The sequence below is a fragment of the Erpetoichthys calabaricus genome, chromosome 9 (genome assembly GCF_900747795.2).
Source record: "Erpetoichthys calabaricus chromosome 9, fErpCal1.3, whole genome shotgun sequence".
Lineage (NCBI taxonomy): Eukaryota > Metazoa > Chordata > Cladistia > Polypteriformes > Polypteridae > Erpetoichthys > Erpetoichthys calabaricus.
This window is the reverse complement of record NC_041402.2, coordinates 165,700,347-165,717,390: the sequence shown is the minus strand read 5'-3', so window position 1 is coordinate 165,717,390 and position 17,044 is coordinate 165,700,347. Positions and strand designations below refer to the sequence as shown.

The 17,044-nt window shown below is 39.8% G+C and overlaps 1 protein-coding gene across 1 annotated transcript; it reads left to right on the top strand.

The window, feature by feature from the left end:
* The first annotated feature begins 9,967 nt into the window (after window positions 1-9,967).
* Window positions 9,968-11,773, top strand: LOC114657680 (general transcription factor II-I repeat domain-containing protein 2-like). Its single transcript, XM_028809553.1, has one exon. It carries the CDS (start codon window positions 9,968-9,970, stop codon window positions 11,771-11,773), a length of 1,806 nt encoding a protein of 601 aa, XP_028665386.1.
* Window positions 11,774-17,044: the final 5,271 nt, after the last annotated feature.

The window sequence follows — 17,044 nt, the reverse complement described above, 5'->3', positions numbered from 1 at the left end:
TTTACTTTAGAACATAATTCAAGTGAAAAATTAAAATACTGTATATAATGATTGTGAAGAAATCATGTTTACATGAAAAATACCAAACTTCCCTTTTACTTGTTTCCTTTTTACTTAATTAATAGTCAAATCAAACCAGAGCATAACAAGCTAACCAGGGCTCTGTTCCAGAAAGCAGGATTAGCGTGAAGTCAGGTTAAAGTAAATTGTGTTTCACGAAAATTGGGATAATTCCATTCCAATAAACCTGGATTCAGCCAAACCTGCATTTATGGAATATTAAAGCAAAGGTACATGATCCATGAGGCCAAAGATGCAGATAACTCACCAATCCTGATTTCTGGAATGGGCTCAGGATTTGCCAGTTCCAGAAAGAAAGATTTAATGAAATGCAGCTCAGTTGCTGGGGCAGCCAATGCCCTGAAACTAACCTTCAAAAGGGCATGTGTAATGCGAAGGATTAATGCTTTGCAGCCTCGATAATTAAGGAGCAGAAAATCTAATCATATGGCTGTACATGTCCTGTGAAAAAATGGTGACCACAACTGCACTATTTAAGAAGCAAAAAGAAACAGATGAAATGTTGAAAATGTGTCTCTTCCTGAATGAACAAATGATATTGAAGCACAATTCCTTCACAAAATTCTGCCTAGAAAAACATTATCAGACCCCAATCAGACAGAGAAGTGTTTGCATGTTACTGTGAATGTTACTGTTTTGCATCTGAGACTTAGGTTAGGTTATGTAGACTTTATTACCCCAGAAGGAAGTTTGTTTGCAGCAGAAAAGAACAAAAACAGAAGACATTATTACAGAGATCCATTAGATAAATAAAGACACAATATTTGACATCCACTGTTACTGCATAAACACAGTTAAGAGCAATACAAAAAAAGAATAGTTACCTTCATCAGTACACAAAATGATAATGCAGAATGTAACATTTAGCAGCTTTCGCTACAAATAACAGAATTTAAAATGCTTATAGCTCTAGTAATAAAAGAGTTCTTAAATCTATTGCCCTTTACCTTTGGAAACCTAAATCTGCAGTCTGATGGCAACAACTGGAATTAAGATGGCTACTGTCTGACAAAATTCAGTTGGCTTTCTTTCTAGCTTGTTTGCAATACATTTCAGTGATAGAGGTCTGCTGTGAACTAATAATTTTACTGCAAATTGTAAAAATATTATGAAGATGATTTATATTCTTTCTGTTGAGGTTACCAAACCAACAGATAAAGGCAAATGTAACAATGGATTCAATAAAGGACTTATAAAAAAGTTTCATTATGGTTTTGTCCATGTTAAAACAGTTGAGTTTCCTAAGAAAGAAAAGTTGTGACTGCCTTTTTTTACAGATTTGCACTGTGTTAAGATCAAAGTTTAGTTTGCTGTCAATTATTAATTTTTATTAATTTTTTGCTAAAGGTAGCTTTCTCCACAACACTGGAGGTGCAACATATGTCAGCAAAGCAATCACAAGAATGCGTACCTACCTTTGAAATGGTATTTGCATACACACATACACACACGCGCACACACACACGGACATACGTGGAATGAAACAAATAATCACCATCAAAGAGGAAGTTCACAGTATTGCTAGTCAGGCAATCAACCTTAATCAATGACAGCATTTTCTGAGTAACAATAACTGATAATAGGCTCACCGGTGGCACAAACCACCCACCTTCATCCCTTCTGCGGAGTCCCTCTATATTTAAATAAAGACCTCTGAAGTCTGTTCATATCCACAAATGCCCTATATGCTTATTAATGCAGTTTTGATTCAGTGTACTGTAATGGAATAAGGCAACAATATGTCTTCTGTTTTCTCTTGTGGTTCATTTGATGATAGCTTTTTCTATTGACTATTGCACTCAACTAGCTTATTTCTCATTTTCGCTTCCGCTTTCACTAATTCAAGCAGCTTGCTGTGTGGCATTTGTAGCCATACTAACCCCAAGAGGTGGTTACTCTACTAGATTTCATCCCTTGTAAATTGCTTTGGATAAGAGCCTCTACTAAATAAATAAATGTACAGTGCATCCGGAAAGTATACATTGCGCATCACTTTTTCCACATTTTTGTTATGTTACAGCCTTATTCCAAAATGGATTAAATTCATTTTTTTCCACAGAATTCTACACACAACACCCCATAATGACAACTAGAAAAAAGTTTACTTGAGGTTTTTGCAAATTTATTAAAAATAAAAAAAAACTGAGAAATCACATGTACATAAGTATTCACAGCCTTTGCTCAATACTTTGTCGATGCACCTTTGGCAGCAATTACAGCCTCAAGTCTTTTTGACTATGATGCCACAAGCTTGGCACACCTATCCTTGGCCAGTTTCGCCCATTCCTCTTTGCAGCACCTCTCAAGCTCCATCAAGTTGGATGGGAAGCGTCGGTGCACAGCCATTTTAAGATCTCTCCAGAGATGTTCAATTGGATTCAAGTCTGGGCTCTGGCTGGGCCACTCAAGGACATTCACAGAGTTGTCCTGAAGCCACTTTTATCTTGGCTGTGTGCTTAGGGTTGTTGTCCTGCTGAAAGATGAACCGTCGCCCCAGTCTGAGGTCAAGAGCGCTCTGGAGCAGGTTTTCATCCAGGATGTCTCTGTACATTGCTGCAGTCATCTTTCCTTTTATCCTGACTAGTTTCCCAGTCCCAGCCGCTGAAAAACATCCCCACAGCATGATGCTGCCACCACCATGCTTCACTGTAGGGATGGTATTGGCGTGGTGATGAGTGGTGCCTGGTTTCCTCCAAACGTGATGCCTGGCATTCACACCAAAGAGTTCAATCTTTGTCTCATCAGACCAGAGAATTTTCTTTCTCCTGGTCTGAGAGTCCTTCAGGTGCCTTTTGGCAATCTCCAGGCGGGCTGCCATGTGCCTTTTACTAAGGAGTGGCTTCCATCTGGCCACTCTACCATACAGGCCTGATTGGTGGATTACTGCAGAGATGGTTGTCCTTCTGGAAGGTTCTCCTCTCTCCACAGAGGACCTCTGGAACTCTGACAGAGTGACCATCGGGTTCTTGGTCACCTCCCTGACTAAGGCCCTTCTCCCCGGATCGCTCAGTTTAGATGGCCAGCCAACTCTAGGAAGAGTCCTGGTGGTTTCGAACTTCTTCCACTTATGGATGATGGAGGCCACTGTGCTCATTGGAACATTCAAAGCAGCAGAAATTTTTCTGTAACCTTCCCCAGATTTGTGCCTCGAGACAATCCTGTCTCGGAGGTCTATAGACAATTCCTTTGAATTCATGCTTGGTTTGTGCTCTGACATGAACTGTCAACTGTGGGACCTTATATAGACAGGTGGGTGCCTTTCCAAATCATGTCCAATCAACTGAATTTACCACAGGTGGACTCCAATTAAGCTGCAGAAACATCTCAAGGATGATCAGGGGAAACAGGATGCACCTGAGCTCAATTTTGAGCTTCATGGCAAAGGCTATGAATACTTATGTGCATGTGCTTTCTCAATTTTTTTATTTTTAATAAATTTGCAAAAATCTCAAGTAAACTTCTTTCACGTTGTCATTATGAGGTGTTGTGTGCAGAATTCTGAGGAAAAAAATGAATTTAATCCATTTGGAATAAGGCTGTAACATAACAAAATGTGGAAAAAGTGATGCGCTGTGAATACTTTCCAGATGCACAGTATTACAGGATTTCCAAGTGCAAGGAACACTGAAGGGGCTGCATTATACCAACAGAACTACATCTGTATAATGTCTCACTGTGACTGTGACTGCCAAATCAGAAGTTTTTATTTTTTATAATTTTGTTTCATTTTAGTGATTCTGATGTGTGTTCAGATTATTTTACGTGTATGTAATTATCTGTTGTGACATCCATCAGGTGCCAATGAGCCCCAAACCTCAGACACAATCACACCAAAACAGTCCTAGGTGCATATAATTTATTTTTTTTTATAATACCTTTCTTCATCAAAGTCCAGACCACAATTTCCAATGAACCCAGTACCCCATTCCACTCCTCCAGTTGAGTTTTGTCCTCTGCCTCCAAACTTTAACTTAACCCTTGAAGAGAGATGGCTTCCTTTAATGATAGACCTGGGAGTACTTCCGGAGTTGTGGCCTCGAAAAATGCAAGCACTTCCGAGTCATATGGAAGCACTTCCAGGTCATATAGAAGCCTCCTAAACTATGGAGATGTATTCCCAACCCAAGAATCCCGACAGGGCCGATATTCAAAACTACAAGTCCCTGGCAACCCCACAGGTGCCCAGGTTGGGGTCAAACCAGAGGAGCACTGCCCATTCTCATACTGGTGAATGAACTGTTCAGAATCCCCAAGTCCATTCAGTATTATTTTATTCCAACTGTGATAGGAATCAATAGCAATCATGGCCATTATGTGCCTGCTCTCATGTTGTCCTTCCGTCCTCCAGGCCAGACAAGTATTCGCTTTCCATCCCTTTCAGGACACCAGTCCATCCACCATGGACTTAGATAGATAGATAGATAGATAGATAGATAGATAGATAGATAGATAGATAGATAGATAGATAGATAGATAGATAGATAGATAGATAGATAGATAGATAGATAGATAGATAGATAGATAGTATCATCACATTTCTTCTGTTCATCTTGCCATTGTAACGTATAAACTTCCAGTGACCTACATTAGCAATTGTTTTATTGTTTCACAGTTAACAAAGAAAGCTATTAAATCCCCCATATCCTACACCCTGTTAATATAATATTATAATAATTGAAACGTACAGCGAGCTGAGAGCAATGCATGCATCTCAGAGCTCTCGACAGACCTGACTCCTGGTTTAACATTGCCCCCAAGCCGCTGCCACTAAAATGCTGTAATAAAGAAATAAATGTACACAGCTTAGATGGGAAAAATGAAGGGAATGAGATGCTATGAGCCTTTATTGTATTTTTTTTTTACAATTTATTATCCTGACATAAACAGACGCATGATTGCCACAGCTGCTTATTTTAAGATAACGGGGAAAATAGATCACACAAATGCTGCAGCTCATCTCATTTAGGAAGGTCTAATATTTTGCTGGTAACGACACAGATCGCTTAGGGCGCATACGAATACAATCAGTTTAATGATGGGCTGATCAAACGAGTTGGAATAAAGTGGAATGGAAATCTGTTTGCTCCTGGAAATCATTTAGGCAGATTTGCTCCTGACTCTACATGGTTTTTAAAACCTCCCCAAGTGGAGATGTATCCTATTTGGCCCAATTTGTTATTTTCAATAAAAGTTTAATATATATATATATACAGTATATAAATCTCACAGAAAGCTCGGCATCTGGAGTGCAAGGGGTTGTTTGCATTTGCAAATATTTTTATTGATGAATGTTTTATTTTTTACTTTGACATAGACATAGAACTTAGCCAGCACAAACATAATTAAAACTACAAACCTACCAGCCAAAAAAACAGCATAATGTTATGATGAGTCGATGTTGAAAAAAGAGACTTGAAGAGAAGTATGTTGCGCATCCATATTTGTCACTGTATCTGTGTTGTGCTGTGCCATATGGAAAAAATACTTTAATGTATAAAAATGAAAAGCATTGCATTATATGACTGAAGCTCATTTGCAAAATTACTTATTTACAGGATAGATAGATAGATAGATGGCGATGGGAAACTGGAGTTTTTATAGAAATGTTATTTTACTTTGACAAATAACCTAACACCCTCTCAAATATATACCCTAGAATAACTAAAAAGAAAGAAAACTTCAACTTGGCTAAGATAAAAAGAGCTATCTCATTCACAGTGAGATATTATAAAGATTTATTGCAAATGATGTAAAGAAGTTCCAGTAACTTTTCTGACAGACGTCTGCTGAATAGTTTGTTGGCTGAATGTATTAGTGTGTCTTAGCGAGGATGTGCAGCATTGTTCCTAATGGCATTTCTGAGCTTTTAATGGTCAATTAACATTTAAGGATCGGTCGAAAACATTTCAGAATTGTTTAGAGTTGAAATCTCTCCTGGCAATTGGAGTAAATTGCAAGAACCCTTATTGGAATAGGGTGTCAGTCCAATGCAAACACTCACATGGAATAAATATAGAATCAACAGTGATCTCAACATACACATCACAGAGATCCAGGAATGAACATGAGGATGAGAAAATTTCACACTAATTGTAATTATGTGTTGATACCTTGTTATTATCACAGTATTTTAATTGTTGTAATCCACGCTTAATGAATTTGTCAAATAAGCAGCATTGTTTATTTTTAAAACACACTGTATAGATAAAGATGTCTTGTTGATTAAAATGTGTAATGATTTCTAAAGTGGGAAAGTTGTTTCTTAATAAATAAATAAATCAGCAGCATAAAACTTTCTACGCTATAATTTAAGTTAATTATTATTGGCAAATAAAAAAATTTCAAAATGACCAGTATCACATATTCTACTGAAAACGGAAATAAAATTCTTAATAATAATAGTAATAATAATAGCATTATCATTAGTAGTAGTAGTAGTAGAGTAGAAGAAGTAGTAGTAGTAATAATAGTAGTAATAGAATTATTATTATAATGGGGAACATTTTATCTAAGGGTTTAGTAACAAAAGGAGTTGATAATACTTTATAAGTGTAGTACATTTGAAAGGCTGAATGCTATGCAACATGCTTCACAGAAAACCTAAAGCCAGAAATGTATTGTATTGACGCTGACAAGCTACATCAGCCAAGGGAAGAGTCAGCACCATTGATGTAACATTTCATCATGTAAATGAGAAGTTTCAGCACCAGTTGTAGGGGATCCTATAAAAACAGCAAGCCTGCCAAAGTCACATTAGAAGTCCAACTAGTGCTGTAAAGAACATTCAGCTCTTTAAAGGATACTGAGTTATGTAAAGAGCAACGTAGAGAGCAGAGAATCCGTAATTGGTACTCAACGCTGGTGCTACAGTATAATGGTGTGAGAACTGGGTTGTGGACGAGACCTATGATCTGACTTACCAAAGCATCTTATGCTGTGGAGATCCAAAATTGACTTTCTGGGCTCTTCTGAGGAGATGCAGGAGAGTCTCAATGCTGACATACAGGATCTTTTGTAGCATCAGTACAGAAAAGAGACCAACTGAGAGACTGCTACCTCTGTAGCTCCACAACCGTTTTTCAGTCTATTAAGGTCCATTTGTGTGGCTGTTCAAGCACATAGATATTGGAAAAAATGTGGCAGATTGAGTGAGGTTTGTGCAGCAAGTCTGGCTGTAAAATTGACCAGACAAAGGCTGAAGCAGAACATAGTGGTGTTGCAGAGCAGCCATTGAGGATGAGTCTCAAAGATGAGATCTGGACCTGGAATGCCATTTGTAGAGTCAATTCAGTGAAGGAAAACAGCCAAGAGAATGCTACATCTGCAGCTCCACACAAGGAGGCTCTCCTACCCACAACATAATGGACAGATCACCGCACAGAAGTTCAGCATCAAACACCGCTTCCTGCTGCACCACCTGACAACAAATCGCACAAGACCCCTGCTGATGTGTCATTTCTAGGATTTGGAAGTGGTCACTGGGCACTGACACATTGTATCAGCCCGGGGGTGAGTCAACAACAATATGAGCTGGCATTCCATCAAGAGAAAGGAATGCAGGTGATTTTTGAAAGAAAGAAGGACAGGTACACAGACCTAACAGTGAAATGCAGAGAAGCAGGGTGGAAGGCAACCACCTGTCCCATTGACGTCTGTTCCAGGGGCTTCATTGAAATCTTCAAACAGCATTTGCGTAAGTCCCAGGGAGTTACCAGACTAAGGTTACAGAAGACTGTAAAGGCGATGGCACAAGAGGCAGAACATTGAGACACTGAGCTTCTCATAAGGCAAGGCAAGGGTCTTCGATCATCAGCAGGGGGTGGTAGGGGGATATCCCAGCCGCTGCTCCATTACCTTGAAATGTCCCAGGAAAAATGTTTCAAAATGTCAATGAAAGTTGGTTCCTGGTTGATGTCTCTGCCACTGGCCTTTTGGCAACTAGTCAATATCTGCACTTATGTTTTTTGATAGAATTGTTCTATTATTTTTTTTTTTAACCTATGTAGTAGTGAGCATGACATATTCTCCTGTGATTCTTGTGTTTTGTGAGTAAAACTCTAAGAGGCTGAGCCATCCTGACTTCATAACTGATTGATCCTTCAGTAGTTCATTGGTATTCAAGATGTGCTTTTTTATTGTATGGTTCTCTGGCTCTGAATTCGCTGCTTCTGTTTCTTTTGATTTCTGTATTGAGGACTTGGACATGTTTGCTGTGAGTTTCCCTTTTTGCTTTTTTGACAATTTTTGTTCTGCTTTGGCCTATTGTAAAATAATTGTTTTATAAAGATCCCTTATCATATGTGTCTCTCTAGCCACATGTTAATGGTTTCCTTTCCCTAAAAAGGCATTTTTTGGTATATTTTGGGATATTTAAGTTATTTTTGAACTTTTGAAGCCAATTTCACTTTTTAGACATGTCTAGGTCAAATCTTAACAGTAGAGTTTGGGGTGAGGTTGCCTCAAGTGAGGCCTAATTCCCAGCAGGCTAGGGAAGACCCTGGTCTAATTAATGGGTCTTTTCTGGAGTCTCATACCCTTTCTCCATTTTGAATTGCATTGAATCATGACAAAGACAAACACCTATTCCTAGCCTAGGCACCAGGCAATTGAATTTTTAAGTACTTTTCTACACAGATACTTTAAGTCTTGAATGTCTTTGTACAAAGTATGATTTTTCCTCAAACCTTCCTATGCAAAAACAAACTTTGTGTATTGTTCTACTATAGTCATAGACACACTATTATAATGTTTGTTGTGTTCTCTCTGAGGTTTGTTAAAGGGAAAATACCTCAAAAAATATATTGCACATACGAAACAGAACAAGTCAATATGTGGTTGGGCAAGTTGCCGTTAAGGAAACTTAGAGTAGATTTAGAAGTATTCAGACCTCTTCACTTCCTCACGTTTTGTTATGTCACAGCGTTATGCTAAAAATATTTAAATTCATTTAACCCACATCAGGCAACACTCAATATTACAAAATCACATTGTGAAAACAGGATTCTATAAAGGTTTGTAAATTTGTTAAGAATAAAAAAATTGAAATACCACATTGAGACAAGATTTCAGGCCCTTTACACGGCAGTTAGTTGAAGCACCTTTACCAGTGATTACAGCCTGAAGTCTTCTTTGCTGTGATACAACAAGCTCTGCACAAATGGATTTGGGGATTTTTCTGCCATTCTTCCCTGCAGATCCTTTGAAGCTCTGTCACATTTGATGATGACCATGACAGGCAGCTATTTTCAAAGTTTCTCTAGAGATGTTCAGTTGGGTTCAATTCCAGGCTCTGGCACAGCCACTCAATGACATTCATAGAATTGTCCCAAAACCACTCTTGTGTCGTCTTTACTTTGTGCTTATGGTCATTGCCCTGTTGAAACATGAACCTTCAGTCCAGTTTTTTTCCCCAGAGTGCTCTATTGCAGGTTTTCATTAAAACCATCTCTGCACTTTGCTCCAGTCTGTTTATTCTCAACCTTGCCTACTCTTGCAGACCCTGACACTTTAAAAGAACCCCACAGTATAATGTTCCCATTGTCATGTTTTAACATTGGAATGATATTGTGTAATTAATGAGAAATGCTTTCCTCTAGACCACAGGTGTCAAACTCTGGCCCGCGGGCCAAATTTGGCCCGCCGTGTAATTTCATTTGGCCCGTGGGGCAATATCAAATTAACATTAGAGCTGGCCCACCGGTATTATACAGCGGCGGTGTTGCTGTAACACCGCATTCACTGCGAATACTACAAATCCCATAATGCTCTGCGGTTGTTTTGGCGCGCCAGCTTTGTGTCAGTAGATTTCTAGCAAGCAGCGTTCTTTCCAGACGTGCTGCGGCCCAATACTACAACTCTAGGTGTCACTGTTTTACCCCTACCAAAAATGACGAAAAGGAAGGGAGAAAACAGAACTTTTCGGGACAGGTGGGAGACAGAATATATGTTTACGTATCTGAAAGACAGACCTGTTTGTCTCGTTTGTGGAGCCAACGTGTCGGTACCTAAGGAGTACAACCTTAGGCGACACTATGAAACGAAACATCAGGACATGTACAAGGACCTGGACACGACTCAAAGGAGCCAGAAAGTAGAGGAGATGAAGAGAGGGTTGGTTTCACAACAAAATATGTTCAAAAAAGCCACAGCACAAAACGAGGCTGCTGTAAAGGCGAGTTATATCGTGGCAGAAGAAATCGCCAAATCAACCCGATCCTTTAATGAGGGAGAATTTATTAAAAAGATAATGCTGAAAGTTTGTGACCAAGTGTGCCCAGAGAAAAAACAGGCCTTTTCAAACGTAAGCCTGAGCAGGAACACAATAGCAGAGCGCATATGTGATCTTGCCACCAATCTGCATGACCAGCTGATGGAAAAGGGGAAAGATTTTGTTTCTTTTTCCCTCGCTGTGGACGAGAGCACTGACGCGTCTGATACTGCGCAGCTGTCAGTCTTCATCCGCGGTGTCGACTCAAAAATGTGTGTTACGGAGGAGCTTTTGGGATTTAAATCCATGCATGGCACAACCACAGGGACGGACATTTTTGAGGAGGTTTGCAAATGTGTAACTGAAATAAACCTGCCGTGGGATAAACTCGTGGGATTAACCACTGATGGTGCGCCAGCGATGAGTGGTAAAAAGAATGGTCTGGTGGGCAGGATGCGTGAAAAGATGCGGGAAGAGAACTGTGCAGGTGAGCTATCGGTTTATCACTGCATTATACATCAAGAGTCACTGTGTGCTAAAGCCCTAAAGATGGAACATGTTATGACCACAGTAACACAAGTTGTTAACTTTATAAGAGCCAAAGGTCTGAATCACCGCGAGTTTAAGTCTTTTCTGGAAGAGTTTGGTTCGGAACACACAGACGTGCCGTATCACACAGAGGTGAGATGGTTAAGCCGCGGAAAAGTACTGAACAGATTTTTCGAGCTGCGTGAAGAAATATGTCAGTTTCTGCAAAGCAAAGGGAAGGACACAGCAGAACTCCAGGAGCAAAAGTTTATGTGTGAGCTGGCCTTTCTGTCTGACATCGCAAGCCATCTTGATGCGCTGAACCTGCAGCTACAGGGGCGGGGCCGCATCATCACCGAGATGTACTCGTCAGTGAAAGCTTTTAAAGCTAAACTCTGCCTGTGGGAGAATCAGCTGCTGCAAGGAAACCTTGGCCATTTCCCCTGTTGCCAAACCATAAATACGCAGATCTCTACTGCCGTGTGCGCACAGTTTGCTGAAAAACTCAGTGTACTCGGCGCTGAGTTTAACCGACGATTTGGCGACTTTGATGGTCAGAAATGGAGATTTGAACTGCTTAGTAATCCCTTCGCAGTCGATGTGGAAAAAGCACCAACTAACATTCAAATGGAGCTGATTGAACTCCAGTGTGATGACACGCTGAAGTCAAAGTATGATGCTGTTGGCGCCGCACAGTTTCCACAACACATCCCTGACACAATGCCTCAGCTCCGCACCCAAGCTGCTCAATTGCTCTCCATGTTCGGCAGCACTTACCTATGTGAGCAACTTTTCTCCTCAATGAAGATGACGAAAACATCTCACAGGGCACGTCTCACTGATGAACACCTTCGTTCGATAATGAAGGTTGCCTCAGCTCAAAGCCTGAGCCCCGACACTGATGAACTAGCATCCAAGAAAAGATGCCAGGTGTCTGGCTTGAACACACCATGTTAGATCAGTGTGTCGCAAACTGAACAGTAAAAAGGCCTGAATGACTGATTTATGTATTAGCCAGTGGAAAAAGTTAATGTTGATATTTAGCAAATTGAAAAGAGGCATTCATTTTTTATTTAAATGTTATTTAATATGCCATTGATGTTTCTTCGTTTGTTCTTTGACAGTTGATTTTGCACTATTAAGTTAAGTTAAGCTATAAGCATGGCTTGTTCCATATTCAGTGTTAAAGCAAATCAGTGTAGCAAACTGAGCAAAAACATTTTATTCATGCACTCTTCTCTTGCTACTTCAAGGCTTGAATGTTTGATTCATTCATTATTGTTATTTTGTTTTCAAATGTATTTATTAGCCTGTGGAAAAAAGTTTATTTTGATATTTACCTCAGAAGGCTGCAAATAGAAAAGAGGCATTCAATTTTTATATTTAAACATGAAACTCGGGTTTGCATGTCATTATAAAGTTATATAAGCCTTGCTTGTTCAATTTTCAACGCAAAACTTGTTTGGGTGCCTATTAAAAGGTAATTTTTTTCAACCTTGGCCCGCGGCTTTGTTCAGTTTTAAATTTTGGCCCACTCATTATTTGAGTTTGACACCCCTGCTCTAGACGCTGATCTTGATTTTAGTAAAGCTTCATCATAGCAATATCTGAAACAAGTAACGAGATATGAATACTTTCTGTAGAATCCATCTTATATAGGATGTAGCTCCTTGAATATTGTGTGTAGCGATGAATTCATGTCAAATTGTCATTGCTCACAGTTACTCTTGGTCTTATCATCCAAAATCAACATTAAGAAAAGGCATGTTCTGCATTCCCAAACAGGTTCTATTAACTTCTTCCACCATCTTTGTTACAGGAAAATATCACTCCTACCTCATTTACAGGAAAATTGAATTTCACTACAGACCATGTAATACAGGTAAGGGCAAAAATCCTTGTTTAAAATATAATGTGTAGAGTACTGTAATAAGCAAGACAATGTCATCATGGAAGATTTTTTTTTTCATGAGTAATGGAATTAAGAAGTGAATTCACTTTCAAAAGTACAGCCTTGACAATTGGTTTTCCTTCAGACTGCACATAGCAATTAACTTGCCTGATAATGAAGCGTGTTTATTAAAGTTGCCTAGGGATCAAGCTATAATCCAAGACATTTAAGTAAACTGACAGCTGTCATCTGTGTAGCCTCCTGCTGAAAAAAAAAGCGTCATTTGGTACAAGAGGAATGTGTTTACTTTTGCACTGAAAGCTAGAACGAGGCTTCACTGGGGAGGCATGTTGTTGTCTACTGGTATTTATATAACATATTAATACTTATTTCATATACACAGCAATTAAACTCATGTACTGTAATAGGAAAACAAAATCCTCTCACACAAGGATCATTTCAGCAATTCAATTGATCTTTTCGCTCTAGTTTACTCTACTGTTAATTCTTTCTTTTATCTTAGCTGAATTCAGTACTGCGATCAATTGAATCACATCATTAATTCTGACCATCATCAGGCCATTTCAATATTTATTTAAAATAAAATATATTTTGTACTTTTACCATCGTGTTTCTTTGGTTGTAGGGCAGCTAGCATCTTTTCAGGCAGTCAGAATGAACATCTGGATGAGATGTCATCCACAGAGTGCTTTCACACTGGTGAGATTGTAAAGAAATAAAACATTTGGTGCCTGTAGATAGGAAATGCAGAGAAATAATTAGAAGACATGCAAGCGTCAAACTGAAGGTGCAGTATCTGGAAAACACGGACCAAGGTCCAATTTTTAGGAGGTGACACCACACAAAAAGTAGAATAATAAAAAAAAAGTTTTTCATTTAATAAAATGAAATGTATCTTTTTCATTGTAGTACATGTTTAGGAGGAACGTATTCTGAAGCACTGCTTGTTAGGGAGGAGTGAAATGATTCATGTGAGCTGAATTTACAGCAAATCTCAGTGTTTTGTATTACAAATAAATAAATAAGTGATGTTTCACTTCTAACAAACTTTGTAACAATTCGTTCCACCACGCTGACATGAGATGATCGCTACTGCTAACCTGGCAGCAGATGATAACAAGGATAGGCCAATATCACACCCTGTAAAGCCCCCCATACACACCTTATTTTAACTCTTTCAGGGCTGAATATTTTTTCCAAAAAACAGTTTCTGAAAAGCAATGGTTTCACACAGAAATCAACATAAAACGTCTGTTGCTGCATGCTGCGGCTGCCAGTTTCACGAGAATGGGCGGCAGGCTTGCTGCCAGGCTGTCTTCATGAGGCTGGGGTGGCAGCAGCAGCGGTCATGGTCGTAGTGCATTGTGATCTGGTTTCTACCTGTTATCATTGTTAAGTGGCAGTCCTCCTGGCGAACACTGCCATAGGCGTGTCAGCACCATGATTAGCTGGGGACCAGTCAGCTGAAGCTGGAACCTCGCATTCGTTTTCGATCACTTGTATCAATATCGGTGTCCAGCAAGTCATAGTCCAGTTCAGAGATAATAGGCAAAACTTCGTCCACGGAGTATTTTGCTTTACGCATTCACTTTGATATCTCGCCATTATGTCAGTGCCATTTTTGCTCTTGTTTGCACCTTACTACTCACACGAGTGCAGGAAATCTCGATCAAACCAATGAAGCTAACTTTCCTTCTAACAACGAGAGTCCATCTAAAACATAACGGTTGGTACTTGTCACACTTTACAGTTGATTACCATCATCAACTCCTCCTTTTGACAAAAGTCGACATCAGCCCTGAAAGAATTAAAATGTTCAGTCAACCCTGATGCCGGAGCATTTATCGTCTGAGAAAAAAAAGACTAGTGGTCAATCTTCATAAACACACGAGGAATATATTACATCACAGAAAAGACAGAAAAAAAACGATCCCTTTCATATGCCCCCCCCCCAACCCAAAATAACCCTTATATGGGGATGATACAAAAAATATATATCTATACACAATAAGGATATTTCTGCCCCAGTTCCCCTTCCAGAGCTTATAATTAAGTCCATAATTCCAACCCCTGTGGGCAGCAGGTGAAACAAAGAATTCTAACAGATGCTGACTCCTAGAAGCAAAAAAATCTTCACAATAAAAGCTATACAGCCAGTCTGCACCATGATACAGAACAGTAAGTTCTTCGACAATCTCACCCGAGTCCATGGACAACACTCATCCTCAACACATGCTTTTCACGCTGCTTCCCTCAGGGAGGCGCTGCAGGAGTGTGAAATCACGCACCACAAGACTGACGCATAGTTTTTTTCCACAAGCAATCAGACTGCTCAACAATGCTAAAAGTTACAGTCAATCCAAACCACAACTCATTGCCTCATAAATGGTACTGACTGCTGCCGTAAGTCATCAGGCACTGTGCACCTTATTTTGTAATCTTATATTTGTAATTGCTATTTCTTTTTATACTTTGTTTGTCTTTCTGTCTTTGTATATGCAGGTGAGCACGCAAAGTAAGAATTTCATTACATGGTTTTAACATATGTTTTTACTGTGTATATGACAATAAACTTCTTGTATCTTGTATCAAAAAAGAATTACCTCCACCTAACTGTCAGGACTTTAGAAGCTCCTGGACTTCATCTCATGGCCCAGACAGTAGCTGATCTGCTTTGTTTGATTTTCCCCCATCTTTTTCTTGGCTCTCTTCTCTCCCTTTAAATGGCGCGCTTTATGCAAATTGCTCCCTGAAAATGAAAAAAAAGAAACCGGAAGTCCCATCTCTGGGTCACCGCTGTCAATCTCAGTCTCTAAGTGCAATCCCCACAACACCCGATCGACAGCAGAAAAACGTATTATTTATATTTATGTGGCAGTTTTTCTGTTGTCCAAGTATAGACCTCTCTTCTGGTGGTCTCAGCCCAGGTGAGGAGATTACAGGTCGATGCAGTCGTAAATACTGGGAGCCACTTCACTCTAATGAAGAAGTGCTTGTGGAAAAAACTGGCACTACCTGGGGAAAACCTTACCTATGTAGTTCTACCATATAAATAGTGACTGCACCATCCCATCGTCTGGGGTTGAATTACAGGTAAAATAATTTGTGTCACTCTTACACATGTCTGACAATATATAATATATTGTAATGGGAAGTTTACCTAGCTGGGACACCTCCATAAGGGAAGGACATGGGAAAGGAGCTTGCACTGGGCAAGACTTCCTCCAGGATGACAGAGGGCAGCCCCCCTGGCTTGCTACAGTGCCATGGAACATGGAAGCGCAACCCTGCTGTGGCCCATGGCCACTGCCAGGGGGCGTGTGGAGAATGGCTGAGCCCTCCTGTGCAGGGCTGCCATCACACCCGGAAGTGCAGCCAGAAGGTGATCATGGAACAGCTGGAGCACTTCCGGGAGCTCTATAAAAGGAGACAGCTGCCACAACTCAGGCGGCCAGAGTCGGGAGGAAGGAAGACTGAGTTTGCTGGAAGAGTAGTGGAGTCAGCTAAGAAAGAGGAAGAAAGGACTGAGTATTGTGTGCTGGTGCTTATGTACTGCGCTATGGGGAACAGGGTGAAACGCTCCCCAATTGCAAATAAAAGGTGTGCTATGTGGCAAAGTCGTTGTGTCTGTCTGTGATCCGGGTTTCTTTTACAATATATATATATATAGAAAGGACTCACTATCATTGATCTATACGTATACTAAATCAACAGGACATACATTTAACTGGGACAATGTACAAGTAAAATTTAAGGCCAGTACTAAAAGTGCCAGAGAGCAGCCGAATCTTGGCTATCAAATGAGAACGCCATCAACAGACACTTGGACATAAATCCAGCATATGCAAACTTAAGAAGAACATGTTCATAATAAATAAACTGTACACCCAATACCCCCCCCCCCCCGATCACACTGACTTAGCCACCTCCCCCACCCCCCCTCCACGTAATTTTTTGCTATATATTGCCTTTGATTCTTGTAAGTCTAAGCATTATCCTCTGATGAAGACCCCTGGCAGGGGTTGAAAGCTGAGGAATAAAAACTACTTTATGATACGTGATTCATTTTTCTCCCTTTGTGGATAAGCTGCAAATATGCAAACCATATCACAGACCCTCTCTTCCATATATATATATATATATATATATATATATATATATATATATATATATATATATATATATCCATAAGTCTGAATCACAATCTGATTATTTGGGTGGTTACCTACCAGGTAACACTTGTGGTATGTTGCTCCCTGCCAACCCCCACACCTAATGAGCCCCAATTATATATAGAGAGTGACCACAAGGGGACA